Below are 27,433 nucleotides of genomic sequence, written 5' to 3'. Positions count from 1 at the left end.
AGAATGGGTCATGTAAAGAGAAATAAAACACTGTCAGAAAAGAAAAGGAGAAAAAAAGGTCAGAGGTGAGAGAGATGAATTGTACAGCCTAGGCTAAATGTATTATGCTTAGATTTCTTCTATGAACAAATGTCCTGTTTAAAAATAAACAAACAAATATTTCCCCTCTTCATCCTTGTTAAAAAGGACATGGTAAAACTCCTGACAGTGGCTATTCTTTCTAAGAGTCGATCATTTGAAAATTTTATGAACTAAAAGAGAGGAAAGCACATTAAAGTCTAATCCATTCATATTCTAGTGGGTCTTTAAACTGTCATCACTTTAAAGTCATGCAAAAGCAAAAATGGAATCTTAAATACAAATGTTTTTTTCTCCAGTGACTTTTAATGCACATAAGTCAATAATTAAAAAATCTAAAAGCAAATCAAGGTCAAATCATGCCTTAGATAACATTTAATCTAAAAGTGCTTGAAAACACCTTTCAAGGATATCATTACTATCTTTGTCATCTATATAGAAATGTAATATATTCTTGGAAATTTGAAAATTTAGGGGCCACAGTTTGGTGGCAGGGACCTGTAGCCTTCTCACACACAGCCTAATAGCTGTGCTGAATACATCATGACGTGTTGTGGCAGCTCAAAAGGAAAACGTGCTCAACAAGGCTTTTTACTTCTTAGCTCCTAGAGGAAACTGCCAACCTTTGGCATGGTTAAGTTTCTCCTAACAGAAAGCAGCAATAAAAAGTATAAAGGTAACTTGGCTGGTGGCATGCAAAGCTACCCTGCTGCCTTCCTTTTAAGATAGGATTCTTCTTTCTTGAATAAGGTTGGTTAATGAACCAGGGGAAATAGTAACACATTTAGGAAAGGAACTGTTAAAACAGGCACCTCCTCAATTTACTGGCAATAGTTCAGTTTGATCTTGTTAGAGATGAAACAGTTCCTGAGAAAATTGGCATCCTTCGTAGCTGTGGGATTTTTCATCTTGCTGTCACGTTACGCATCTTCAAAGCAAGAGGCGAGCGTTTTCTGTCATGCGCCTGTCTCTTTTAACATCTGTACTTCCACTTCAGCAATGAAATTATTAAAGCAAAGGCAGGAGAGTGGGGTAGCCAGCAGCCATGCATTAATCCCATTGTGTAAAACTACAGAGATTATTTGGGTCCAGAAAGAGGTAACTGTGACAGGACAGGGGTGTCTTCCTGTCATGGGTATGCTGAAAGCAAGGCAGTTGCCAGGAATGGCTGAACCAGTGAAACAGATGACAGATTGTTTCTGAGTAGAGAACAGCTTAAACTTTCGGTGCTCTAAAACCAAAGCACACGGTGCTTGGCAAAGTCACTTGTATTAAATGATGAAAGTCTGAGTAAAAGGAAGAATGTGATAAAGAGACAAGCAGTAGGTGCTTCCTTGGCTGTTTCACAGTATTTGCATTTTGATTGGCTCTACAGACATTTGTGTGTGCCTTGGGGATGTTTAACGTAAGGAAAAACAGCTTTATAGGTAAAGAAAATGGCAATGAGATTTCAGGCTTGGTCCTTACAGCATGTTCTGTGTGCTCTTTCAGTCTTGGCCTAAATGAAAATAATGGTGAAGCTTTTGTTTTGCCTGGGAAAATAGTTTCCCTTGCTGACTTGGTTTAAAGCATGTAGTCACCTAGATGTATATTTGCCATTTTGTCTTGGAAATGAATCTTTTAATTTGGCAGGGTAAGATAATTAAAGCATATTGGAAAATAAACATAGCCAAAAAAGGATTTGCTCTCTTCTGTCCCATCTAAGAGTGCATATCTGGTATTCTTGTGAGAAGCCCTGTCTGATGGACAATTGCTCTGAAATGCTCAAAAAGAGCACAGACCATTTCCAGCAGAACCCAAAGCTGCATCTTCACTTCTACATCTGGTTTTAATAGAAGGTGTTCTATTAAGTCTAAGGATGGTAGCAAGAAATAGGCAAGCCAATCTCTACTTTCAGGGCCTTGAGGGGTTGGGAAGGGTGAAAAACAGGAATATCTGGGGGATTAGCCTGTCCAATCACATGAATAAATAAGGCAGTTGCCTGTTCTGAGTAATCTGTCAGCATGATTTAGATACAATCTCCTGCAGCCTCTAAATGCCTCTCAACTGCTCTGGGGAAGTGTGGTGCTCCATTTTATACTTGGTGGTTGGAGGCACAGAGAACCAAAGGGCAAGTACATGGCCACACACCAAGCCTTTGAATAAAAGAAAATTAAACACAAGTGTTCTTGCTTTCAAGTTTAGCATCTTTGTCTTTGAAGCAGAGCTCTCTGTTCATTTAAACAGCATGATTGCTACATGTAGTGGAGAGTCCTCTTTAATTAGTGCTTTGGGGAACAAACTTGGAAGATATAGAGTCTATTTTCAGGTGGGTTTTTTTAATTTTGGTTTTTTGTGGTCTTTCTCTTATCCTAGCTGCTAATGATTACATTTTCTGAAGGACACCAAGGTCAAATAAGAATGCAGGGCTCTTGTGTCTCAAGAGGTTTGTTTTGCAAATGCTAGAATACATTTTTCTGACTTGTTTATATGGGAGAATTAGACTGTGTCCTGGACTGATGCAGCTAGGACATGTATTTACCTATGGACACTTCTGCTTCAGAATTTTCCTCAGGTGCCTTAATTAGAGTTAGTGTAATCTTTCCTCCCCCAGTTTTAGTAAAAATTGTTGGAACAGTGGATGAGACCAGCAAGGTAAGATGTGGCTGAAAAAACCAAAATTCTTTAACACACTGACAAAAGAGCTTGTGAAGGTGGTGTGGCCTGTAGGAATCTGCACCAGAATTTGGAGAATGAGACAGGTGAAAAGGAAACTTCAAAAGAATATTTTCCCTTATTCCTTGTATTAAGAGGTTTTGTATGCCCAGATCAAGAAGAAGCAGTTGGGAGCTGCATATTGTGGAGAACATGTTGTTGTGAGCCCCACATTTATCTTCCAGGCAAGATGGAAGGAAGTCAGATCCAGCTCTGACAGAACAGCCAAATCCCTTGTCAGGAGAAGGGGAAAATGGAAGAGATGGGAAGTCCACTTACTTGTTACAGGGCAGGTTTGTCTGTCAGCTTTGGAAATGGGACATCTCTTTCCTGATCACACTTGTTACTCCAGATTAGCGTCTTCTGATGGGCTCTGCCTGTGATTCTGAGAATGCAGCTCAAGGACTGCATCAATGAGAAGAAAATGAAGTATTCTTTCAGTAGAGATGTGCATTGTAGCTTTTTGGAAATCTTGTACTTTCAGTACAACCTGTGAATACTGTTTAATTTTGCATAAAATTGAGAGTGGATAAGGCTCTGTGCTTGCTGTTGTCGCCATGCTGCCAAACCAGTAAAGATGTACTTTAGTCTTCACAGCAGAGTAGAAATGCTTGACTGAAGAGGAGAAAGAGGATTTCATTCTCTTTTAAAGTGATTGATACCTAAATCACCCTTACTGCTTGAACAGTAGAGATCTAATGATGTTAAATTACTGCTGAATTACAAACTAAAGGTGCCATAGAGTTATGTGTTTGGCTTTGTTTCCATGTTGCTGTTTGCACACTAAAGACTTTCCAGCCAGGTGTTAGCCCTCCAGGAAGTTCAAAATGGTCAGCTTCAGTTGACAGCTTTATTTGGAAACAGTTCTAACATGTCAAACTGAAGTAGACAGTTACCTGAACAGATTTACCACCCCTCACCCCCAAGTGCAATGGGAAAATTTAATTTGGGAGCGCTGAAATCTGAAAGCAAGAAGAATAAACAATGGTTTCTCTCACAGGGTACTTGGTGAAGGGGTGTTACTCAGTATTTCTGAAGATACAGACTCTGGCAATCATCAGAGCACTGAAAATGTACTTGGATTTAATCCAAATACTTTAATCTTTTAATGTCTGTTACAATTATAAAGCAGCTCATTGAATTAATGAGACATACTGTAATGAACTTAGTAATTGAATACTTTTACATCATTCTTCTCTATGGAATTGAATCTCAGCTGTATGCCATAAACTTTGCACAGGTGAAAAAGTTTAAAATGAGCAGGTTATATTCCTGTTTTCCTCTTTGGCCTTGTACATTGCTTGTTGTGGTCCTGAAGCTTGGGTGAGTGAGTGGTGAATGTATTCAGGGGGCTAATCTGCCTAAAAATCTGTCTTTGTTTTTGTTTTGTGGGTTACTTTTTAGGCACTCTATCTCTCTGAACTGGTATCTTGGACAAGTGCCAGTGCTGGGGAGAGGGAGGCAAAGCTGTGACATTGTGGAAGCAGGCCTCAGATCTGCTGTGGAACTGGACTTTGCCATTCAGAGAGCTTTTTGGAGCAGAAAAAATTTAAGGATGGTGGCTCAGGATGATGTATATGTATTACAATATTTTTAACATGAAAGGTTATGAGGATCCATTTTTTTTTGGCTACATTAGAAGTTAGAGGTATGCATGTTGTTATTCAGCAAAAGCCTAGTGTCCTTTTGGCTTTTGCTGCCAGCATCTCCCTATTCTGCAGTTAGCAATTTTAAGTTCTTAGCAGGTAAAATGCTGGGCAATAACTCCTCCATGGAACCAAGTTGGTTGGTTCCACGCAGGAGTTATTCGAGGCACTCTTATTTGTTTTTAGGATAATAGAGTAAAGCATTACACAGCAAGTGCTGGTTCGTTTTGAATGGGTGTTTTGATAGAAGTTTGATTGAGTTGCAGCATCGTCGGTGACAATTGATGTTCTGGCTCCTGGGAAGAAAACTGCCACGAGTCGTCTTGCTGAATAATGTGGCTGGCACAGTTCAGTCCTCAGTGCTTGTTGCTTGTCTGCATGTATTGTGGGGAGGTTAAGCTCTCAGTCTGTTGATTAGCCAATTTGGAAACTGTGAGTGTTTTGCTCATTCTTGGCATAACTCCACATGTTCCCAGCGAGGCTGGAGCAGGAGCTCCAACCGGAGCGTGGCAATGGGGAAACACAGCTGTGCTGTCATCAACTTTTGACAGAGTATGAGCTCTAGTCATCTCAGGAGTCTTAGAGAACCTTTGAAATTATAGCTCCTTATGAAATAGAAGAGACTTGGAGAAACACATCATATGTACTACTAAGAAGGAGATTTTTTAATTGATAGTGACTTTTTACCGTAACAATGAAGTGAACATATTTTCTAGACAAGCTGGTATTTTTCATAAGTCAAGTTTCTTCAACTGCAGTGGCTGAAGTGATGGCTATACTCTCCCCCTTCCATTTCCCCTTTTTTTTTTTTTTAATAGCCCAGCATGATAGCATAAATTAGATTCAATGGGGGTTTAAGTTCACATGTGGGTTGTAATTTGAGTGAACTCATTACCTGTCTTGCTGTCCCTGCTAAAAGGGAGAGACAGTAAACGTTTCAACTGTTGTCTGCTGCTTAAACTGCATGGCTCCCTAGAGCTTATGACTCAAACCAATAAAGGATGATGCTTGCATCATTCTTTCCTCTTTCCCTGGGCCATGCAGATTTTAATGTTGAACAAAGAGTGCAGTAAAATCATGGGATGACCACAAGTTGTACCCAGTGCTTGAATGTCATATATTAGTCTGTAACACAAACACATTTTATGGCAGTTTTCTTGTCAGAAGTAAAGTTCCACCTTGATCTTTAAAATTTTAGTTCAAGTTATGAAAGTCTGGGATATTCTTTGAATGACTGCTCTTGGATGCAAGATGGGAAGAGTTATGGAGATTGTTGTTCTAAGCTCTACAGCTGGTTTTAGTGTGTTGTAAGAATCTTATTTTGGCATAGAAGGCAACCTGCTACAAAAGAAGGTCTTTTTGCTCATGGTGTACCAGCTTAAGTACAGAAAAGGCACAGTATTGGAACACAGATGGGCAGGCTATGACTTCAAGAGTGCTTAGAGACAACACATCAGTGTACTTAGAGAATCACAGAATGGTTGAGGCTGGAGGGGACTCCTGGAAGTCACCTGGCCAACTGCCCTGCTCAAACAGGGTCATCTGCTGCTCACAGTTTTGCAGTATAGAGACGAGTAAGGGATAGTCTAATGCTAGAATACCTGGATGTCCTTTTAATAAGTGTCACATTTAATGCAGTTTACCAAGCTTTACACAGAACAAATCTCCCCTGGAAATGGGCTGGGTGAACAGTGTTGGCACTGCTGATATCTTGCAGTCAGACTTGTTCCAAAAGGTTTCTCAGACCCCTCCAAAACACAGTCTGTGTTCTGGCTGTGTGAACCTGGATTTTGCCCTTTTCTTGTGTTCTTTGCTATCTTTTTGCTTGTATCTTACCTTACAGTGATCTTATGGTTAACCTGACTGTATACCTGAAATGATTGTTCAGGTATGCAAGCTCCTCTTGATCTAAAATTATAAACAATGGCCCCAAGGTATGTGTCAGTATTGAAAATGAGGGTGATATTCCTTGGGATGTCCCCAGAACAGGATTCCAGGCATGCAGGTAAACCAACTGAGCAGTATTCAGCAAAGTAGGGTGGCACCTGGGTGGGCATATGCACAGTCATTTTTATGGGATGTGACTGTGTCTATGTTTGTTCTTTAGTATTTCTGTTTCCAAAGTGAGTTTCATAATGTCCATTAAAACTCCGGCTTAGTTTTGACATTCTATTTAATGCAGAATAGCTCAAGTTATTCCACAAATATTAGCTATAGGCAAAGTCTCTAATATTAACTGTGCCACACATTTTTTTTCTGAGTGGCCTTCACTGTTTTTTCCATATGCTGTCTAGTTTTGCTGAATTTCCTTCAGAGAGCCAGAACTCAGAAGTCCACAAGTGTTAAGGACAAATTAATTTTTGTGACTGTAAGAGTGAACTGACAGAGAGCTAGAAGGCTGCAGGGGTGGATTCAGAGAATGTATAGTGCCAGAAAGTCAGAAAAACATGGGGCATTTGACTGTTAGATGTTTTGATGCACAGATTGAAGTAAGTATTTCTGCTGCAAGATTACTGATAGATTTTTTTTTTCCTTCTCTTGTTTTTTGTTATCTTTTACTGTATCATAGAAGGCTCTGAGTTGGAAGGGACACATGGGGATCCCTGAGTCCAACTCCTAGCCCATGCAGGACACCCCAAGAGTCACACCATGTACCCAGGAGCGCTGCTCAAACTTCATGAACTCAGACAGAATTTTGTGCTGTGACCAGTTCCCTTGGGAGAGTGTTCCAGTGCCCAATCACCCTCTGGGTAAAAAACCCTTTCCTAATATCCAACCTAACCCTCCCCTGACTCAGCTTCATGCTGTTCTCTTGAGTCCTCTCACTGATCTCCAGAGGGAAGAAATCAGTGCCTGCCTTTCCACCTTCCTTCATGAGGAAGCTGCTGACTGCAGTGAGGTCTCCTCCAGGCTGAGCAAGCCAAGTGACCTCAGCTGCTTCTCATATGAATTCCCCTCTAGATCCCTCACCTTCTTCACATCCCTCCTTTGGATGGCTTCTAGCAGCTTTATGATTCTTATATTGTGGCACTCAAAACTGCACACCTCTGAAGAGCAGTGTCAGTGCCTGACAAAAGGCTCGTGTCTTCAAAATTTTTGTGCCCCTCCCAGACTCACAAGAGTTATTCACCCTTTTTTTTCCTGTTTTTCTTACTTATGATGAGCATTATGCTTATGCACTGTGGAATATCAGTATTACTCTTTTCTGTAGGATTTTTGTATGCAGAATGATTACATTAGGAAATAATGCTGTTTGTTTCAACCTTCAACATCCTGTGTGTGCTGTCAGTTAACTTGATTGTTTCCTTTAACATTCACACATCTCTGTTGCCCTTTCTTCCTCCATTTGACTGCTAACTTCCTAGGAGTTCCATTCGTTCCTCTGGATGTATAATAAACATTGACAGGGTAAAAAAGTCTCTTTGTTTTTTTTTACTGTTGCTTCATCTTCCTTCCAGCCGGAAGTTTAGGGATTTCCCCAACTTTGAGCTTATCTTCTTGTATCTGTTATTTCCTTTATAAGACTGGGATATAGTCAGTTATCCTTGTTTTGATTCAGTTTCTGCTGTATTGTCATCTTGACTCAAGGTGCTCTTTTTTGTGTCCTTTCTAGGCCCATGATTTATCCAAATGCCAGGAAAGTATGAAGTACCATAGCCAGATCATGCTAGTAGAAGAAAAGAGGACTGTGATCTTTTTTATTTTTTACCTTTAATTGAGTTTTATTCAACATTCACAGCACTTTTGATAAACTTTCTCTGTTTCTTTTCAGCTTGTTTTCAACCAGCCTGTAATAAAGTTATTCAGTTCTCAGTTTCATGGGACTCCTTTGGAATGGGCTTAGTTTAAACATTAAAAAGCACCACCCCTTTACCTTCTCCCCCTCTCAAACAAAAAAAAAGAAATTGCCTCCATCCTTTTGAGCTGTAATGTTTTGCATTGCTTTATTTTGTTGTTTCACAGTGTCAATGTCTTGCTGAAATTGAGGTTTCACGTTTTCCCCATTACTTCATTTCTACCTCACAGGTTATTTATATGAGGCTACCCTGAAAAGTGGGAAAAGAAAACTATATTTAACTGGATTTTAAGGGATATTTTTTTGCTACTTGCTTCAGTTTAGAAACATCTGGAGTCAAGCCAAATGATGAGAAACAATCCCAAATGAAGTGGGCAAGATCTGGCAAACTGTGAAAAGTTTAAGTAGATTAAGTTACAGTTTGTACTCAGAGTAGCATTTTGATTTCTTTCTGTACTAGATACCTGCCATGGTCCTTAAATTTCATATGTTAGGCAGGTACTCAGCATGGTTGAAAAATCATGCTTTTTTTTGTGAAGCCTTAGATGTTTGACTGCTGGATTGCTATTGGTGTGGGGCTTGTGGTGGTGCATTTTGGTTTCATCTATGTTTTTTAATAATTTTTTTAAAATTAGTATTTTATTTTATTTATTTATTTATTGGAATTAAATTTATATATTTATTGGTCTTTTGAGTACTTGAGTTTGATACTTTCCTGGTCTCTAGTTTGAAGAGTTCAGATATTAATGTCTTTAGTGAACAAATATCTTTATCTGACTAAATGTTATATGTGAATTAATGAAATTGCCACAAAGCTTGAAATAGAAACTTGAGTAATCAAAACGAAGTTTTTTGTCCTCTTATGAATTACAGACATGTAATTAGGAGTTCCTTAGTAAAAGGAGAATGATTTTCCAAGAAGTGGGGGAGTTCAGGTTAAAGAAGTACCTAAATTTTTCCGATATTAAAAGCAAAGTGCTTTAAAAGCAAGACCAGACAGCTTTCTTGATTATATTCTGAGTATACCCATTCTGTTTTGTTTTCTTCCACCTTTTCGTTTGAAGCACTCTTTAAAGCTTTTTTTGCTCTCTAGTTTTGAAGAGTATTCTTTGAAACTGGTCTGGCCTGTCAAACATAGTGAAACCTCAACCATATAAAATACTTCCCAGGAAGAGGAACAAGATGACTGTGGACAGAGAAAATACTTGGAATGAGATTGTGAAGAAAGGTTATGGGTATGCTGGGAATGAGATAGGTGACAACCTCACAACTATTAGTTGTCTTTCCTGGGCAGCTTTACCAGTGGCAGGAACTGTCCCTTTCTGTACATTTGACACCCATAATCCTAAAATCTCCTCAAATTCTAGGTCTCCACATATTTTGGAGAGGAATGGTGGTGTATTTAAACCTGAAGGATCCAAAGCTCATTTTAACATAATATTAAATATTTCACTCCTGATCTAATGATGCTTTATGAATCAGCAGACTTAAGGTTCAGCATCAAAGAAATGCTCCTGTTTGCCAGCTGATGGACTGCTCTGAACCATGGATGCCATTTGAGGGGCATCAGGTGTTCCTGCAGTGTTGGTGGCTGCTGCAGAGGGGTAGCACCCCCACCCAGGTTGCCTGCTTTTGGAGACTGCTGCCCTTTTCCCATCCCTTACTAGAGTATAGCTCATAGCTTCTGTACAGCTTTATCTTCCATTTGTGTCAAAACATCCACAGATTTTATTGACATGGGTCTGCTGGGCCTTTGACTCCTGTCTGGTTCAGGGGTGAATAGCACTGAATGCCTAAGAAGGAAAAAGGCAACATGAAAGCTTTTTTATGTACACAAAGTGTACATCCAGCCCCTGGCTTCTCTGCCCTGTTTTCATTTCTTGTAGAGGTGGTAGAGCATGTTTACAGCTCCTTAGACTCAGCTGTTCAGTCATGCAGTTTAACTCCAAAAATAACTCTCTTGGGGGATATTAATCCAGCGTTGGATTATCTTTCTAAAATCGTTAATCAGACTTGGTCCCCGAGGGACCTTCCAGCTGAACTTGCCACTTAGTTTCTGTTTGCTGGGGCGGCAGGAGCGAAGCAGAGGAAGCTGATGAGCTTTGACAAGAAGTGGTTCCTTACATAAGGTGCTGAGCAGAGGGAGCTGTGCCTCTCCTGCTGTGGGCCTGGCCAGCGCTCAGCTCCCTGCCAGCACCCACCACATCCTGCTTGGCCCTGCTGCCTTCACTGCTCCGCTTTCCCATCACCTTCAAGAAATGCCATGCAAAAACCTGCCTGTGTCAAGGAGTGGCAGGATCTGTGCCAGCTCCAGGTGCTGTGTGTGGTGCCTTTTGTCCAGGCTGGAGAAACACGTACTTTATTTATAAAATTATCAATGCATGTGGCATTCCTTCAGTCCCTTTCTAATCATTAATTTTCTTACTCGAGCTGCTTGTGAAATGAGCTGACCTGCTCTTTGAGTATTACCTCTCTTCTGTAAAAGAACAATTTAGCTTTGCTAGGCTGCTGTTTACATTTGTGAGTAGAGCTGCAAGTCATACAGCTCCTATTAGCCTTGCATTTTTCTTCTGTCTGTGGAGGAAGAATAGAATTTATTTCTTGAGAGATGTGCTCTGATAACTTTAAGTTATTTAAATTACTTTGAGGTCTCTGTATGGAAAGTGCCAATGAAATTGCATAACAAGTTTGGAAAAAAAAAAAATTTCCACTAGAAACTAATTTCATACACAAATAAAATCCTGTTTTCCACATGCAGTGCATAGGTAGAAGGGGAAAATTCAATATATATTTTACTGACATTTGTGCTGAATGCATCCTTCAGAGCCAGGCAGGTAAATCGAGAGCTTGCGTATCTGTGCTGATGCATTTTTACATTAAATTTAACATACTTTGATTTCCAACTTGGATGTTTAAAACTTTGACTTAGTAGACCACAGGAATTCCTTCATAGTATGGTTGAAATGCATAAATGTACTGCATGTGGTAATAATAATAAATTGCAAAATTGACACTTTAATGGGATGATCTGTCATAGTTATGCAAAATCATGCTGATGGAAGAAAGTATGTTCAAGTGGTAGACATGCTTTGGTAGTGGTTTTTTCTCCCCTCAAAGTATAAAATAGTGTGCTGTGGAGCATGTAAGTTGCTTTAACATTCTCCAGGTTATATCTCCTTGCATGCAATAGGGAAAACAATGGGAATTTGCCTTCCTTTTCCTCTGACTCCCCCCTTCCCTTCATACACTCATGCCTGCACATGCGTCCTGCTAGCCTTCAGATTCTGCCTTGAAAATAAAGGTTGCTAAAATGAGTTGGAAAGTTGCTCTTACATGTCAACGCTTCTCAGATCCCACTGGGAGAGAAAAAGTAATTGTACTTGAGAAAACTCCATAACTAGACCCTTCAGTGACACCCCTATCCTTTTCACTGTTTGACTGCTGCTGGCATAACAAAAAGTAGCTGAAAACAGTTCTAGTTCTTCATGCACATAATGAAAATTGCTTACTAAATCAGAACCATTTCAAACCAGGATTTGTGCCTTCCTTATTTTGCTGGGCAGTGTCTATCACACTGCGTACCATGTGGATAAATAGTAGGTAATTTTGAACTGTCAGCACTGTAGGTTGTAGCATTTTCTTTTGGGATGACAAGAACATCAATTTTGGTCTTTAAAAAAACCCCAAAAAGAATATTTGTTCCTGATATTGTCACATAGGTAGAATGAAACTAAATTATCTTTTGTATGTTGCACTGGATTCATAAGAATATAAATTAGGAAAGAAGAAGTCAGCACATTGACTAGGATGGCCACTGAGAAACAGAAACAAAGTGATGACTTTATATGCTTTTCAGCATTCAGACCACATTGTTATCTTTGAGTTGGTCTTCTGGTGGGAGAAGTGGGACTACATCCATTTGTATTAGTTAAAGATCTGTCACTTTGCTTTGTGTTTTATGACTGTATAAGCATATGTATAGTAATAATTATAATTATGTAGGAGATCTGCTAGCCTACATTAAAACTAGTCACAATGAAATTGTCTGCTGAATACCATGGCAGACTTCTCTTGCACCTTGCTTTGGAATGTAAGTGCTTATTTTCCATAGCTGAATTTGATTAACTTACCATCAGCTTTCTTTGACTCTGCTTTCTTAAACCTTTCTTCCTATATGAGTCAAGATAGCCCACAACTTGCCACAGCAGAATTGGGGTTAATGCCCTCATGTGCATGGGAAAATGGAAGTTTTCTGCAAATTTATTGCTGTGTAATGTTGTTTTACTTTTCTGCTTACAGCCAATGGTCATGAATCAGTGTTTTTTCTCCAGCATTTATTGTGAGCTTTGGAGGGAAGGTACTGGGCCACAAGTTACTTCTTCTCAGTCAAAAGAAAATGTGTTTGCCTGTGCCATAGGTAGATTCTATAGTTTTTATGGGTCTCCCTTCTATCTCTTTAGATATGTGGTCTACAGATGATTTTCTTCATTAAAAGTGTAGAGGAAACGTGATGAGGGAAAATAAAACTGTTGAAAACAATGGCTTACTCAGCTGAACCTATCCTCAGTCAAGTTTGTCCGGCAGGAGCTGATGCTCTTTTTGTGTTGTGGCCAGCAAATTCAGGCTCTGGCTGAGGCTTCCAGCATCCCTCTTGCCAGGGATGGGGTGCCAAGGCAGGGGGTGCAGGGAGTAGCCTGTCGGTCAGGCACTGGGTGAGTCAGCCCCACTTAAGCACTGCAGACAGCTTAATACCACAACACCGGCAGGCTGAGAGTACCAAGGACTGTGCTGCTGAGGAGGTGGGAAACACCGTCACTGTGAGTGTGGGAGCAGAAGGTGCCAAGGTCTCAGTTTCAATTGACTGTCGAGGTGGATTAACAGCTCCTTGCTGCCAAGAAACCTCGCTTCTCCTCCCCTCTCCTGTGTTGTATCACCTCTGAGTAGCTGTTTGACTCAAACATGGTAAAAAGCAGATGACCAAAAATACTTTTTCATTTTTTGGTTTTTTTTTTTTTTTTTTTTTTTTGCTGATTGATTGAGCCAGTGCACTGCACAGCAAGGGGACCACTGGATGGAGATGCAAATGATGGGCTTTTGATATTTTGGGGAGAAATTGTGGGAACTTGGCATCTGCTAAGGCTCTGCAGGGTAGAAGACAGCCTAAAGTAAATGTCTGATTTTCTCAATGACCAGCAAGTCAGCTGCATGCTTTAATTGTGTTTATTCCCTGTTCCTGTAACATCTACCAAATGTAGACAATATCACAGTGTTTCTTAATCACATTGTTTAGTCTTTCAAGGCACTTCCTGCAATCCAGTTTTATTTATAGACCGTCCATTGTCTCATTTACTGCCTTGTGCTTTGCTTTGTGGTGATGTGCGATCCTGTCGGCGTCAGAACTGCCATTGTTGCAAATAAATTGCTGGTGTGTTAAAGTTCATAAATTGCTTTTATATTATGTGTTGAGAGCCTTATGTAGAATGTAGCAGGGCTTGCAGAGTCAGAGGGCTGAGCCTTTTCAGAGCAGACCAGAGGCACACCAGAAAGAAGGAAAAACAGAGACATCCATAAGGCTGGATGAGCTCTCACTTATAAAAGTAGTCTGAGACTAAGGTACAACGTTTCCCAATAAAGGGATGATTTCACAATTTTGTTCAGACCAACTTGAGCTCCAGCTTCTGCTGCAGTTGAAGAAAGGTCATTAGCCCAGCTTAGTTGAAGCAGCAACTGAAGTTGGTCAAAGCCTGTTTTAACCTTTACCTGTTTGTGTCTTTGGATATCTGGTATGCTCAGCCAGCTCCTGTCTTGCCTTAACTCTTTGAGAGGATGTATGTGCAAACACGTCTCCATGCTTTCACCACTTCCTTCTCTTTTCTGTAAGAAGAAGTGGGACTGCACCGCTGGGGATTTCTACATCTTCTCTTGTTCTGTGGTACATGATGGCGCTTTGCTGGGTCTCAGCAGAGCATGCAGGAAACACCATGGTTGTTGTGGAGGGCTTGGCAAAGCCAGCAGGAACCTCCCCATCTGCAGAAGGGTGCACAGGCTGCTGTGTCTGGGAACTGCAAAGCTTTGCTACTAGAGAGGGTGTCCTGCCACCACCGAGCTGAGAGAGGCGTGCAGAAGCTTTGTTTGCAAGCCCAGAGAGGCACTACACGCTCTTGATAAACATTTGTTGTTGTTGTTGGAAGGTTATAAAGTTTGATGAGTCAGAAGAGACAGAACTTCAATTCTGCAAAACCTGAGGGTCTGGTTCTTCTCCTTTCCTCTTTCCCTGAAAGTCACAGTTCACACTATTTGACACAAGATCCTGTTGATATTCATATTCTTGCAGAATTATGATGTGTTATGTAGCTGATTATGTCACTGTGAATGTATACTACATCCTTGTGTATTCACGTGTCTGAATGTACCATGGAGAAGTATTTATATGTGGGTATCTCTGGATCCGTGAGGTGAGGGTGTGTGTGTGTGTGCGTGTGTGTGTGTGTATATCTGGAAACTGCTGTGTGTTCTGCCTTCTTCCTGACATACTGGTTGCTATAGTGCAGTGATCTATTTGTGAACACCCAGAAGATCATTGCTATAGTTAAAAGAAACCGTGTTTCCTGGCCATAACTTCCTGGGCAATCTCTTCTCCTGAAGCGCCAGCATTAACCGAACTGGTCACGTTCCCTGGGACTCCAGGAGTGACACTGTAACAGAAGCTTTCTTTAGTTTGTCGCTTTCCCCCCACCAGCATATTTAATAATATTTAAAAATAGTTTTTCTATTTAAATCTAATGCATGCCTATTATTCACCGTACATTTCAGTGCTTCAGCCATCTTTCTAACAGGCTGTCGAGCTGTGCAGCGTGTCGTGGCGTTGTGTCCTGTGCTTGCTCCTGTAATGTGTGCCATTCTCCTGCCCCTGCACATACACTCACACATACATTTCCATCCACCTGCCCAGCCAGGGGAAATGTAGGAGACTGAAGCGGCAGTGCTGGAGTTCTGCCTGAACTGCTGTAATATTCTTCTTTCTATTTTTTTTTTCTCTCCCTGCAGGTGTGAATGAGAGAGGCTCTCTGCAGTGTTTAGTGTCCAGTTGTGGTGGCTCCGAGGAACAGCAGCGTCGCAATGCCCCCTCCTGCTGATATAGTGAAGGTGGCGATTGAATGGCCAGGTGCCTTCCCCAAGTTAATGGAAATAGATCAAGTAAGTGCCTGTGTACCTGTGCTCAGCTGGCCCTGTTCATGAATAAGTTCTCTGCATGTTTTCCTCTGCATTTATATTTATTTCAATGCATGTGCATTTTTTTATATATGTATGTGGGGTAAAAGGTGTTTTTTATAAGGGGTGTAACCCTCCTTCCTCTTTTACTGCTTAAGGTTTTTGGTGTGTTTAGCTGATTTCTTCATTTGCTTTTTCTGTCTGAACAGCTGCTTGAATAAGGCATTTACGGCTTGTGTGACCCACTTAACACTTTTGTGCCTTAGTTTCCTCAACTGTTAAATTGTGGTAGTGTTTTACCTCTGGGTGGAAAGTCTTCAAATTTCTAGTCAGTGCTTTGCATTTGGAGTAGAATCGTATTGGATGGCTGCAGCAAGTGCAGATTTTGGAGCTTAAGTAGTGGTGCACTGTGAGCAGGAGCACCTTTGTTGTTCTGTTCAGGAATCTCAGGGGTTGTTCTGTTTGTCTCGTTAGTTCTAAAGCAATGGCCCTGGAGACAGATTGGAGGCAGTGTACAGAAGTTAACAATTCAAAATTATGAATTAAAAACTCTTTTTAGGGAATTGTGGTGGGGGGAAACAAACAAAAACAAGTTATACAAGGGCTGTGTTTTATATTCTGGACTTCTCTGAGATTGTTTTTGTGGCCCATGTATTAATATTAAAAGCAACCTCTTTAATATTTAACAGCTTACTCTTAACATTTTGAAATCCTGCTGCATGTTACCTGGTTAGAATTATTATTATTTCTGTAAATAGTATTCAGAGTGAAGAAAAGCATTTTATAAGGTGCTTTAGACCCTGGGGTGTCTGGGGACTCTGTACATTATAAAGGTCTATCGGAGAGAAGAGCATTTGAATTCACACTGAAAATGTATTACTGAAATGGGTTAGTAATTTCTTCATGCAGTGCAATGAGTTTCACCTGTAGTTAACCCTTTTGTGGCACATGCTTGGGAAATTCCTGTGTGAAATTTGAAGAAACATGATACTAGAGGGTGGCTGGAATCACAGCAGTATGATTTTTAAGCATTCTGGAAGCGCCCTTAGAGGAAAAGGGAGTTCCCAAGTGAAACCAAACTTTGTAGGTTGATAATTTTGACCTGCCACGCTTTTCCATTTTCATTTGCTGAAATTTTTCAGTAAGCATAGAAATCTTCTGCCTTCTGGAATGAAGAATGTTTGACTTTTTCTTCTTATATAACAAATGGTAGACACTGCACACTGTGTTCAGGGAAAGATGCGTGTTAGTCATGATGAACCAAGTACAGTGAGGACAAAACTGAAAAACTATTATGAAGTTTCCTTTCGAATAGCAGCAGAATAATATGAAAATTATTTGGTTTTATTTACAAAAAGCTTAAAGTAACTCTCAAAAGCCCTCATACCTTACCTGTAATATTAGCTTACTTTCCTAGTACCTTGTTTTTAATTTTATGATGTAAGATTTGAAAGAGACAAGAAAGATCAATGCTGAACTACACTGGGTAAAACTCCTCAAACACAGCCTGCCAAGTTATCTGCAAGCTTCCTCAAGCCACTTTATGGGTAGGAGGAGGAAGGAGAGGGAAAGTAAGGCCAAAATGGAGAAGACTTTACCAGCAGCCTGCTCCCAATGCAGAGATAAATGGAAATGAGGGAATGAAGTTTGAGAGTCTCATTCCTCCCCTTTCTGACATGGAAAGATGGGAAAGAAACATCCCTTCCTTCTACCCATGCACACAAAAAAGCGTATTTACCTTTCCAAGGTTGGGAGCAAAGTGGGAATGAACCTTGAAAATATCTAGGGTGATACATACTTCAGAACACACAGCTCTGCCTTTGATTCACTTAGTGCTAACTTTTCCTCAATCTGTTTCCTTTAGAGCAGCTATTCAGTGGAAGAGCTGTAGTGGAGGAGATGATTCATCTCTCAGATGGCTAGCTGTCGGAGATGATAAAGGGGAGGAAGACAGAAAAGAGAAATGACTTACCCACTGACCAGACACTGCAGCCAGTGCCTGTCTCCCAGGTGGCATCTGCTCATTCAGTCACCATTTGACATATATTCAGAAAATCCAAAATCCTTCCCATAATGGTTTCTTCTCTCTCTTTCTTACCATCAAGAAAACCAGAATTTAAATGAACAGCACTATAAAATTACTTAAAAAAAAACCCCAACAGACCACCATCACTGTAGTGTGACACAAGTGTTTTATCTTTCAGGGTACGGAGGCTTTTCCAAAAACTGAAGTACAAATACCATATAAGAAATCAAAGGAAAACCTGGGAGGTTTTTTAAGGTTGCTCATTGCATATACTTAGAAGCACTTATTTATATTCAGTTGCACATTATCCTAATTTATTTGCTGCGTGTATGCATGTTTTGCTTAGCAATGGAGAGAGTAAAATATTTTCAAAGTGAAGAAATGCCACTGTGAAACCAGAACCATTGATGGTGGTGTACTGGCAGGCATTGGCCTTAAAAGAGCTCATGAGTACTTTTTCCACCAAATGTTATTAAACTTTACGCTCCCCTGCATGACTTCTGACAAATTGGACTTCAGGAGGCACAGAGCCTTTTCAAGTTGAGGCTTCCCACTGCATTTCTATAGGTTTGTTAACCTGGGTTCACCAATGGTGGTTTAAAATTTAATCATGCAAAATTAGTCTCACTCAGTTAGAGAGATTCTGTGCCAGAAAAATTGATATATAATTAAATGCCTTTTGGAATTAGCCTCTGTGCCTGCTTCCAATGAATGTAAAGAAAAATTTCTGCTCATTTATTGACATGTAGTATTTGATTTCAGGGTTTCACAAGTGCTTTTTTCTTGGAAAGTTGCTTTAAACAAGGAGGGGCAAAACTGTCTCTTATTTACTGCCCTCTCTCTCTTACCAGGTGGGAACTAATTAAGTTGCAGTAAACCTCACAGGTGGCTGATGCCTGTATGGATTAGAACTGATTTTAAATCATGTTCTTCTTTAGAGATGGACTTGACTGAATGCAGTTACTCTCTTCCAGAATACTGGGGGTTTATTTGGGTTTCACCCCCAGTTCCATCATTTTCCTCAATCATAAATTAGAAAAATAGCATCCAGACTCTTCCCTCCTCCATAAATCTGTACTGCCAATATTAAAACTCTGCCCAAAATTAATTTTTAATATGAAGATTTGATTGTGGTTTCAGAACTGTGTATAGCGTTGATCTTTCATGCTTTAGTCTTTCTGTCATGTAAGGGGAGGAATGGAAATGAGCTGGTGTCTGAATTTGCATTGGGATCTTTTTGTGGGCTTTTTAGCAATGCAGTCTGGGGAAGAAATGAATGGTAGTTGCTGACTGTCTGTTATCTTTTTCTTCAATCTTCTGGCTGATTATTCTAGAAGATGTTAATAATAGGACTGCACAGGGTCTGTACAGGTGAACCAGGATGCTGGCTAGTCTATCCTGTCTTCTCTTTGATTGTCCCAGAAATAGCTATTTCATAAGAGGGTGTTATTTCTTGTGTTCAGTGAAAGCCTGCATGCTTTAATTTGTGCCCATTATGTATAATTCTTTGCTGTTGGGGGGTTTTACAGCACAAATTATTTTAGGTAAGCCAATGCTCATTTTAGGTTACCTGGATACTTTGTGGATTTACAGTCACACTGTTCCTGCTGCAGGAGAAGCAGCTTCCAGGAGAGACACAAGATGGAGATTTGGGGACAACATCTATTTTGGCTTATCCCATTCAAATCCACTTGTGTGTCTTAACACAAGTTGTACTAAAACCAGATTTCTCTAAGCTTGGGGATGAACTTCCTCAGCCATGGAGGTAAACAAGGCTTTCCTATAGAAAGGAATAGTTTATAATTATACTTGGCCATACAGCCTCTTCCTCCAGGCTTGCTTTTACCTATGAGATCATTAAATATGGATTAAATTACCAGATGTGAATCTTTACATTAGCAAAAAGAAATGGATGGGGGGGGAGGGAGGAGGAGAGCTGTGTTTTCTTTTCAAAGAACAAATTTCATATGGTGAGCAAAATTTACAGGAGCATTTTCATATGACAATTTCATGTTAATAGAAATGCAGCCATGGATAGAGCCATGGGCTGCTTTACATTTATGTTCTCTCTAAAGTTTAGATTTACTCAGCAAGTTTATCTTTTAAGAGTCTCTTTCAAGTTGGCTCTTCTCTTCTGCCAGTGTCATTTTAATTGTGGTTGGTTTTTTGTCTTCTTCATAGAAGTCATTGTACTTCACTGCATATTAAAAGGTCACCAGTAAGATTTTGGTTTTTTTTAAAAGAAGCTTTCAAACCTAAATCTAGTTTCAGACCTAAATATGGACCCTTGGGGATTGTTAATTGATTCAGTGCAGTGTTTCTCAAACTGTGGGGAAAAATGAAGTTCAAAAGGGATTGTGAAATGCTTAATTAGAGAAAAGATAGTTGCACATCGCTTCTGCCATGTGTGTAGACTAAGAATAGATATAGTTTCTGCAAGTACTGTCACTAGTAATAGCAGCATACCGAGACAATCCTGGCATCACGAGTCTAAATGTATGCAATATTAGTGAGCACCAGCATTGTTCAAGCAGTGATCAAGAAAGGGATATTGATGTCTCACTGTACTGTGAAGTGTCACTCTCTGTGCTTCATTCTGGCTCCAGACTCTGACTTGAGGTATTTAGTTCCTAAGGGAATGAAGGAAAAGAGAGGCTCTTGCCTCCTTCCCACAAACCTGCAAATTTATATGAACTCTTACCCAGAAAATATAATGGTACTGCAGTAGCTGGAACTAGTGAAGATTTTCAGTATGAATATTGCTAGGATTTCCAATGTTATTGCACATCCTGAGTTTATAGTAAAGGGAAATGTCAGTGCCTTTAACAGCTGACAAGATTGCAGTTTCTTGAAGACAGAGGGCTACAAAGAAGATCATGAGAAGAGGAAAAAAAAACCAAAAAAACCCAACAAAACAAAACACTGACTTATGAAAACATTCCCTGCCTGGATTTGCAGCAGGAAAGGAGCAGCAGCTCCTTTCTGTCAGATAGGAGAAGGAGCCAGTGCTCAGGGCTGGCCACTGCAGCTGTATCTCACCCATTCTGAAGGAGGACGTCAGCTGCTGCTGATGGAAGACTTGCCCAAAGATGGATGAGCCAAAAGGTCGCTACCTTTTCAAAAAGAATTGAAAAACATTTTGTTGTCTTAAGCCAGTTTGTTAAAGGTAGGGCTTGCTTAAAATCAGTGTTTAGGTGCCAAAGAGATGCTTTTGGAGTTTTATTGTTTCTTGTTGTACCTGTCATATTTCAGCTTCACAAAATTGAATACGAAGCTGTTCATAAAGCAGGTGTTGACTGGCATATAAGCATAGTGAAAATATTATTAATAGAGCTGGTAAAGAAATACTATCTGTTATTTTTATGTGATTTTTTTCCCCATTTCCTTTATTGGACTAATGAAAGATCTCAATTTTTTACTTTTATTTATTTTAAAAGCTGTTCAGCAGAAAGAATAACCTTGGAAAAAATAATGCAAATTTTTTTAGTGCACTGGATATAATTCAATGCACTGACACACTTGTATACATAGACAATACTTCGTTAACATAATGAACCAATTGTTAGCTACAATGGAGTTTGAAAAATATGATTCTTTTTCTTACAGAACTGCAGCATTGGAGTAGTCATCATTAGAGCCTCAGTTCTTTGATGTGGTGGCAGCAAGCCAGCAGGGATAAAACAGGCAATGTTATTGTCACATGTTACATTTTATTAGTCTGGCTTGTCCAAAGCCACATTCCCACTGGTTGGCTGGATTCTTTCAAAGCTGCAAACTTATGTCCTGTGGTGTTTGTGGCTGGGACATCATCACTGAAAAATACATAAAAACTCTGTCTTCCTGCTTCTGTTTAATACAGAGGCAGCAGCAAGGCCTAGTAAATGGAAGAGATAATAGCTGTGCAGAAGGTTTAGGCATTGTAAAAGAAAGGGCGGGGGAGAATAAATAGAAATGTTTTGTGAACTGCAGTCTAGTGGATGCTATTTATGCTTTCTACTTGGTGCTATTTTCTAGGTGAAGAACCATATGTTCAATGCAGTAGACAGGTTGGTTGGCTGTTTTTTTTGTTAAATAGAAGTGCAAGTAGAGCCAGTAGAGCCAGAATACACTTGAGGTCTCTACAGAACTTATATCCTGGGGTTCCTGATCTCCAGCAGAAAGGATGTTCAGAGAATAATATTTTAACAAAGAGATAAAGCACTATTTTTTATTCTCCCCTTGATTTTTGTGGGTTTGTTGGGTTTTTTCTTTGGTGGATTTGGTTTGACTTTTTTTCATGTCTGATTTTTACTAGCTCAATAATTCTTGCCAGAACCTCCCTGTTGGAGCCTGAATTTTGCTGCCTGCAGGTGATGGCATTTTCAAGATGAAGGCTAAACATGACTTTAAGGTTGTTGCATCCATAAAATTTTTTAAGTATCAGCAGGAGTCCCATCTCTTAAGTTAATTCTGTTCTTATTAAAGGGAAATGTATAACAATGAGATTTCTGAAGTTATGGACTGATGAATTAATTCACATTCTGGCCAGCTGGAATATCCAGGCACACTTTATGACTCAATTATGTTCTAGTTATAGACATACAGACATTACATTTTGTTATACAAAAGAGAGTAATACCAAAAATCCCACAGTATAAATTTTTTTGCTTTCATGGAGAAACTTCTGCCCTTGTAGGCCAGAAATTTGTCAGTCATGAGCTGGGGGTTTGAGGTTTCTTCACTCTGTCTTGAAAGGCATGCTCTCCTAATAGGTTGTGTGAAGACCCACATCTTAAAGCTCTGCTTTGTATTTAAAAGTGTGTTTTGGCTGTATTTTAAATGTATGTGGCAAGAATGCTGCATGCAAACATGGTGAAATTCACTACTATGGGTCCCTAGGTGTTTTTTAACTTTTCAGTACTCTTGATTGAGAGTTTTTAGATTTCCTACTTACACTTGAGAAAACAGGGAGTGTTATGGCTTGTTAGGGACACTAGAGATGGAGTAGGAAGTATCTGCAAAATTCTGTTTATGGTTTTCTCTTTTTGATCGAGTTTTTTTTGTTAACAACATTATATTTTGCTGCTTCCCTTGTTGTACAGCCACTGTAACATCCTAAACGCATGATCTGTGGGTCAGTGCTTAGATCCGGTGAAATGCGGACTTAGGAGTGAGGATCTCTTTGGGAGCGGGAAGGGAGTAACTGAGGAAGCTGCAGCTGAGAGTGAAGGGAGAGAGAACACAAATACCTGGGTTTCCCTAAGTCTTGTGCGCTCTGTGGAGCTCCTAGTGCTATATTTATACCAAAGTGTTGCCACTGACATGTTCAAATTGCCACTTTAAGAGCTGTGAACTGAGCTGATAAAAGCTCTCCCCTATCAGCAGCAGCTGCATTTGCTGAGGGTTTTGCCTGTTGGCTCTGAGGTGTGAATGTTTCCAGCCCTGGGCTGTGTTGCTGCACAGCACAACTGTGTGGTGTTGGCCTGGTCTTGGCTGGGTTTTATGGTCTCTCTTACTGTAGCACTGTAGTGTCCTTGTTCTTTAGAAATTCACTCTCTGGGGTGCTCCCCTGGGTTAGAGAAATCCTCCCTTTCATTTTTTACAGATGCCCTTTTATAATAAGTAAACAAGTCTGGTCTCACCAGTATTCCATTGTATGGAATGGTGTTGATTTCCAGAGTGGTTCAGAGCGGGTTGAGAAGGCTGAAGTCCAAAGCACTCCAGCATCTCCCTCTTTCAAAAGACCTTGTCTCTTACACCACAGGAAACCAGTGTTATATTAGCAAGTCATGGATCCAGGAGTCCTTGCATCTGGTGTTTGCCACCAGTCCACTGTGGACCCTGGTGCATGACAGTAACAGGTAAAGCCTCCACTGATTGTGAAAGAGGTGTTTTTCTGCTTTTAAATAGCCATAAAAATTACTTTAGCACTGAAAGATTTATTAATGTCATAATAGCATTAATTATAAGACAGAATGTTGTATTTACTGACTAGAAGTTCTGTTTTTTGACAGGTGCACAGGTCAGCAACTGTTTTTTTTTCCTTAATGCTGTTTCACGCTAACAGATGTGCTGCATCTGCTATTTTTTTTTTCTGTGATAGGCTTAAAGATAACAGAGTTAAGGGTTTTCTTGTTACTTCTGCAGTTAAAAGGTGTCAGAGAGGGAGAGGGATATGCCAATCATTGTCCCAGAAAAAAACCCAAAAAGCAGAACCTAACAAACCAACCTAAGCAAAAAGAAAAAGCAATAAATCTCCATCAGTCATATGGAAAGGAAAGATATTCAGACTTGGCCTAAAAGAAACCTGTCTACAATTTCCTTTGCACAAACTATATCAGAACTGCACATGTAACACAGGTTTCTACCTGGATTTAGGCTTCTGTCCTCTTTACAGTTCACACATACACACACACACACACATGCTGTTTGATTTGGAAGTGCTTTAAACCCAAATTGGAGTACTACTGGTGGTTTGAACAGGACGTAGAGCTTGGTCAACATTGATATATTGGACATTCTTTGCTTGCTTTTGCTCATGCCGTGATTTCTCTGGAACAAAACAGTGGTCTGGACTAACCCGATTCACAGTCTTGCACGCCTGTGCTTAGTTCTTCCTGGTGACTGGTTCCCTGTGAGTTCTCCATAGGGGTAGGCATGAAAGGATGAAACTCTTGAGGAAATTGTAGTGGGAAATCTCAGTCTGTGCTCTGCAAGTTGCCTTGGAAGTGCTACCAAGTACTGCACAAGTAGCAAGGGCGGGTACTCAAGAAGACCGTGTTCAGGATCTGTGTGCATCCCAGCACACAGAACCCGGAGACTCAACTGAGATATGTACAGGTGAGCTCAGAACTGGTGACCTGCATGGTGGATGTCATTAGGGCCATGCCTGAATCTTGGATATCTGTGCTAACCAGTCAATGCAGGTAGAGCTTTACCAGGTGTGTAAATTCACACTGGCTGTAGTGCTGCCTGTGCTCTGTGTCACTGTCAGGATTCTCCCCTTGTGTGCAGATCTGTAAGTCATGAGGCTGAAATGCTCCAGTGTCACCTAACTTCAGCTGTCAGTTTAATACCTGCCCTAGGAAAATACTTTTATTCTAACCAATGTGTTCAGTGCAGATACTGTGATAAGTTAGCTGAAGGTGTTATCTCCTGTAGGGAGCACAAAGTTTACTTTGATCTCTGTTATTTTGTACATTAAAGCAACAGCCTGATCTTCTTAGAGCTTTAAATGAGCATCTCAGCATGTGTAAAAGCTCACTTCATTTTTACAAGTCTAGGAGGAGACATAGAGACAAAAAAAAAAAAAGCACTAGCACAAAATACTCATTTCTATGAAGGAAAAACTTCAAAATAATATTGGACGGATTGTAAGAAATTCTTTGAAGTACATTGACTAATAAGGTAAATTTGACTTTTTGGAACTGTAAATGTAGCAAAGCTAAGTAAATTTCCATAAACAGAATTTTATTAAGATTAAGGTAACAAAAACTTCAAATCTATGCTCTTTGACATTTGGCAGATATTTAGAGCCAGGGACAAAAAAAAAATGGGACTTGGAATGGCCTGCCAAGTGGAATTACTCTGCAGAGAATGGAAATAGACTTTTATCTCATTTTCCATGGTTGAAAAATGAAAAAAAAATATAATAGCTCCCTTTTCTTTGTTTCCTAGTAGTGCTGTGGTCCTATCCATGCAGTAGACAGTCATGTCCTGACACTGGTACCCAAACACATTTCTGTGTCTCGCAGGCTGCAGCAGGATTCTGGGGGTGGCTGTAAGCCAGCTGGGAAGTGCAGTGGGAACTGGGCACTCACCCACCTGCCTGTCACTCCCAGGGTTCTGCTGGCAAGGGGGCCTGGCTGTGCAGGCAGGGTGGCAGGGCTGCTGCTGCCAGCTCTGTGTGCTGCGTGCCAGAGTGTCCCTGCAGCAGCCTCCTGCCAGCCAGCCTCCGCCTGGGAGAGGGCACACAGGGAGTCATGGCAGCCCTTGCCTGCTTGCAGGGACACCCCTCTTGTGAACAATGTGCTGGTGGCAATTTATCTCCCAGCTAGGGAAGGGGAAGGAGTTTTTTCTGGAGACTTACACGTAGGGGGAGTGCAGCCTAAGGGATTATTAGGAGCAGCAGCTTATTGCTAGTACTTATTATTACTTATTGCTGTGGTGGTATTTATTTAACATTTATCAATTTGTAAAGTGTTATCAAATTGCTAATTGCAAACTCGGTGTCCCAAAAGAGTTCCACTTTTTTTTTCATCTTATTGTTTCTTTCATCACGGGCTGTGCTTAGTCACATCAGTTCTGTAGCAGTAGTGCCAAGCTGTACCATGAGAGGCTGGCTGTATAAATAATTTTATTATTGAGGATCCATTTGCTTTTTCTTTTAGCTGTACTTTACAGGTTCTAATTGTTTTGTTGCAGGGTTTTTTTTGGGTTTTTTTGTCCAAGTTTTTAGTTTCAGATTTTGTCATGTAACAATGCAAAGGTGGTGTGGAATAGGCAAAGGGGGTAGGAGGTGAAGGGGATTGACAAAGGACATAAAAGTTAATGGTATAGAGAACTTAAAAGTATCAAAATAATGATTTTAAAAGTAATTTAATCCACCCTTCGGAGTATTTATATTATTCCTATTTTAGGTTGTTAAATTGTTTTTTTGTCACTTTCTAATGGGAAACTATGGATCCTATGGGAAATAATGGGAAGGAAAAGCAGTACTCTTTTTGTCCTCCATGATATTGAATCTGCTAGCTGGTTTCTGTTTACTTTGTAAAGGGAACTAATAACCCAGATAAAATTTTGTCAAAATATGGAAATATCAGAACAGGACCTACAGCAGCATCCTGAGGGATGAAGGGGATGCAGCATGCAGAGCTGTGCACTCTGCTTGGCACCAGTTTGCCTACAGGCTGGCCCATGAGCACTGAAAGGCAAACTGAACTTATCTAGCTCCAGACAAAATTGTGCTCCTCTCTCTGTCCCTCCACAAAATTTTTTTTTCTTTTTTTTTTGGTGGTTGTTGTATCTTAAAAGGTAGAGGAAAGAAAGCCGTTGGAAGTCGGGATTGCTGTTACAGGATTGCAGAAGCTGAAAAAACCCTCAGAGAGGAGGACAGCTGGTCAAAGTAGCTGTACACAAGTGACACAGTAATCCAGACTGAGGAATTGATCAGTCCAAAAAAACTGGGAGAAAAACCCACTTTTTCTATCACACTTTTTCACAGGTGTGATCTGCCTGTTCTGCTCCACAGCCTGGCTGCAGCTATGCAAAAAACTAAGGCGGTACAACAGAGAAGCTGCTGTGGAGAAGGAACCTGTTCCTGCTGCAGAATGGAGCAGTTTCCCTCTTCTGCCTTTTCTCCCATGTGCTGGTGTTTGCTACTCGTTTAGGTACATAGCCAGGCAGATGAGGAAATCAGTCCTGGGGAAAACTATTTCCCCCCCTTCCCCACCTTCTCCTGGGCTAGCTTTTAGTTTGATTAACTTCCCTGGTGTGGATCATCTTGGGTGGTCATGTGAAAACAGAAATGGTTGTGAAAGAAGGAAGGAAACCAAGGACTGAGACAATATGGTGAGCAGGAACAGAATCCTTTCAGCAGGTGCTTTCATTCCTGTCTGATTAAAATAGTTTTGTGTAATGCTTCTGCCTGTTTATTAAGTGGCTTAGTTGACCGGACTGTTGAAATAATAAATTCTTCTCTGATCCTCCACCTGACCAAGGAATGCTGTCAGTGGTGAAGCACAGAAAACAAATTCAAGGGAAAAATATTTTTTCCTTCACATAACATGCCCTGATACTGAGTTAATTTTTCCAGTAATCATTTTCTACAAAAGTTAAAGGTAAAAAGCTTACTTTGACAATAGTGTTGAATTAATTGGGTGGGTTTATGGTGAGTTTTATGTATTTGTTTGTTTCCTTTTTAGTAATTCAGTGAACTATTATTAATGGAAGTAACTAGAGAGGAGGATCCTATGATGTTTAGATGATTTGGGAAGTTTTTGT

At 40.3% G+C, this 27,433-nt stretch overlaps 1 protein-coding gene across 1 annotated transcript in view; it reads left to right on the top strand.

Annotated features, from left to right (window-relative positions):
* Nucleotides 1-27,433, top strand: part of ELMO1 (engulfment and cell motility 1) — a 302,032-nt gene that overhangs the window by 32,611 nt on the left and 241,988 nt on the right. Inside the window, exon 2 of the mRNA XM_066556588.1 lies at nt 15,262-15,411. Within this exon, the coding sequence (XP_066412685.1) occupies nt 15,334-15,411 (78 nt within the window). The 5' untranslated portion in view covers nt 15,262-15,333. The remainder of the gene's footprint in view (nt 1-15,261; nt 15,412-27,433) is intronic.

This window comes from Molothrus aeneus, chromosome 1 (genome assembly GCF_037042795.1).
Source record: "Molothrus aeneus isolate 106 chromosome 1, BPBGC_Maene_1.0, whole genome shotgun sequence".
NCBI classification, from domain to species: domain Eukaryota; kingdom Metazoa; phylum Chordata; class Aves; order Passeriformes; family Icteridae; genus Molothrus; species Molothrus aeneus.
Note: the sequence above shows the minus strand (reverse complement) of the source record. Positions and strands in the feature narration are given on the sequence as shown.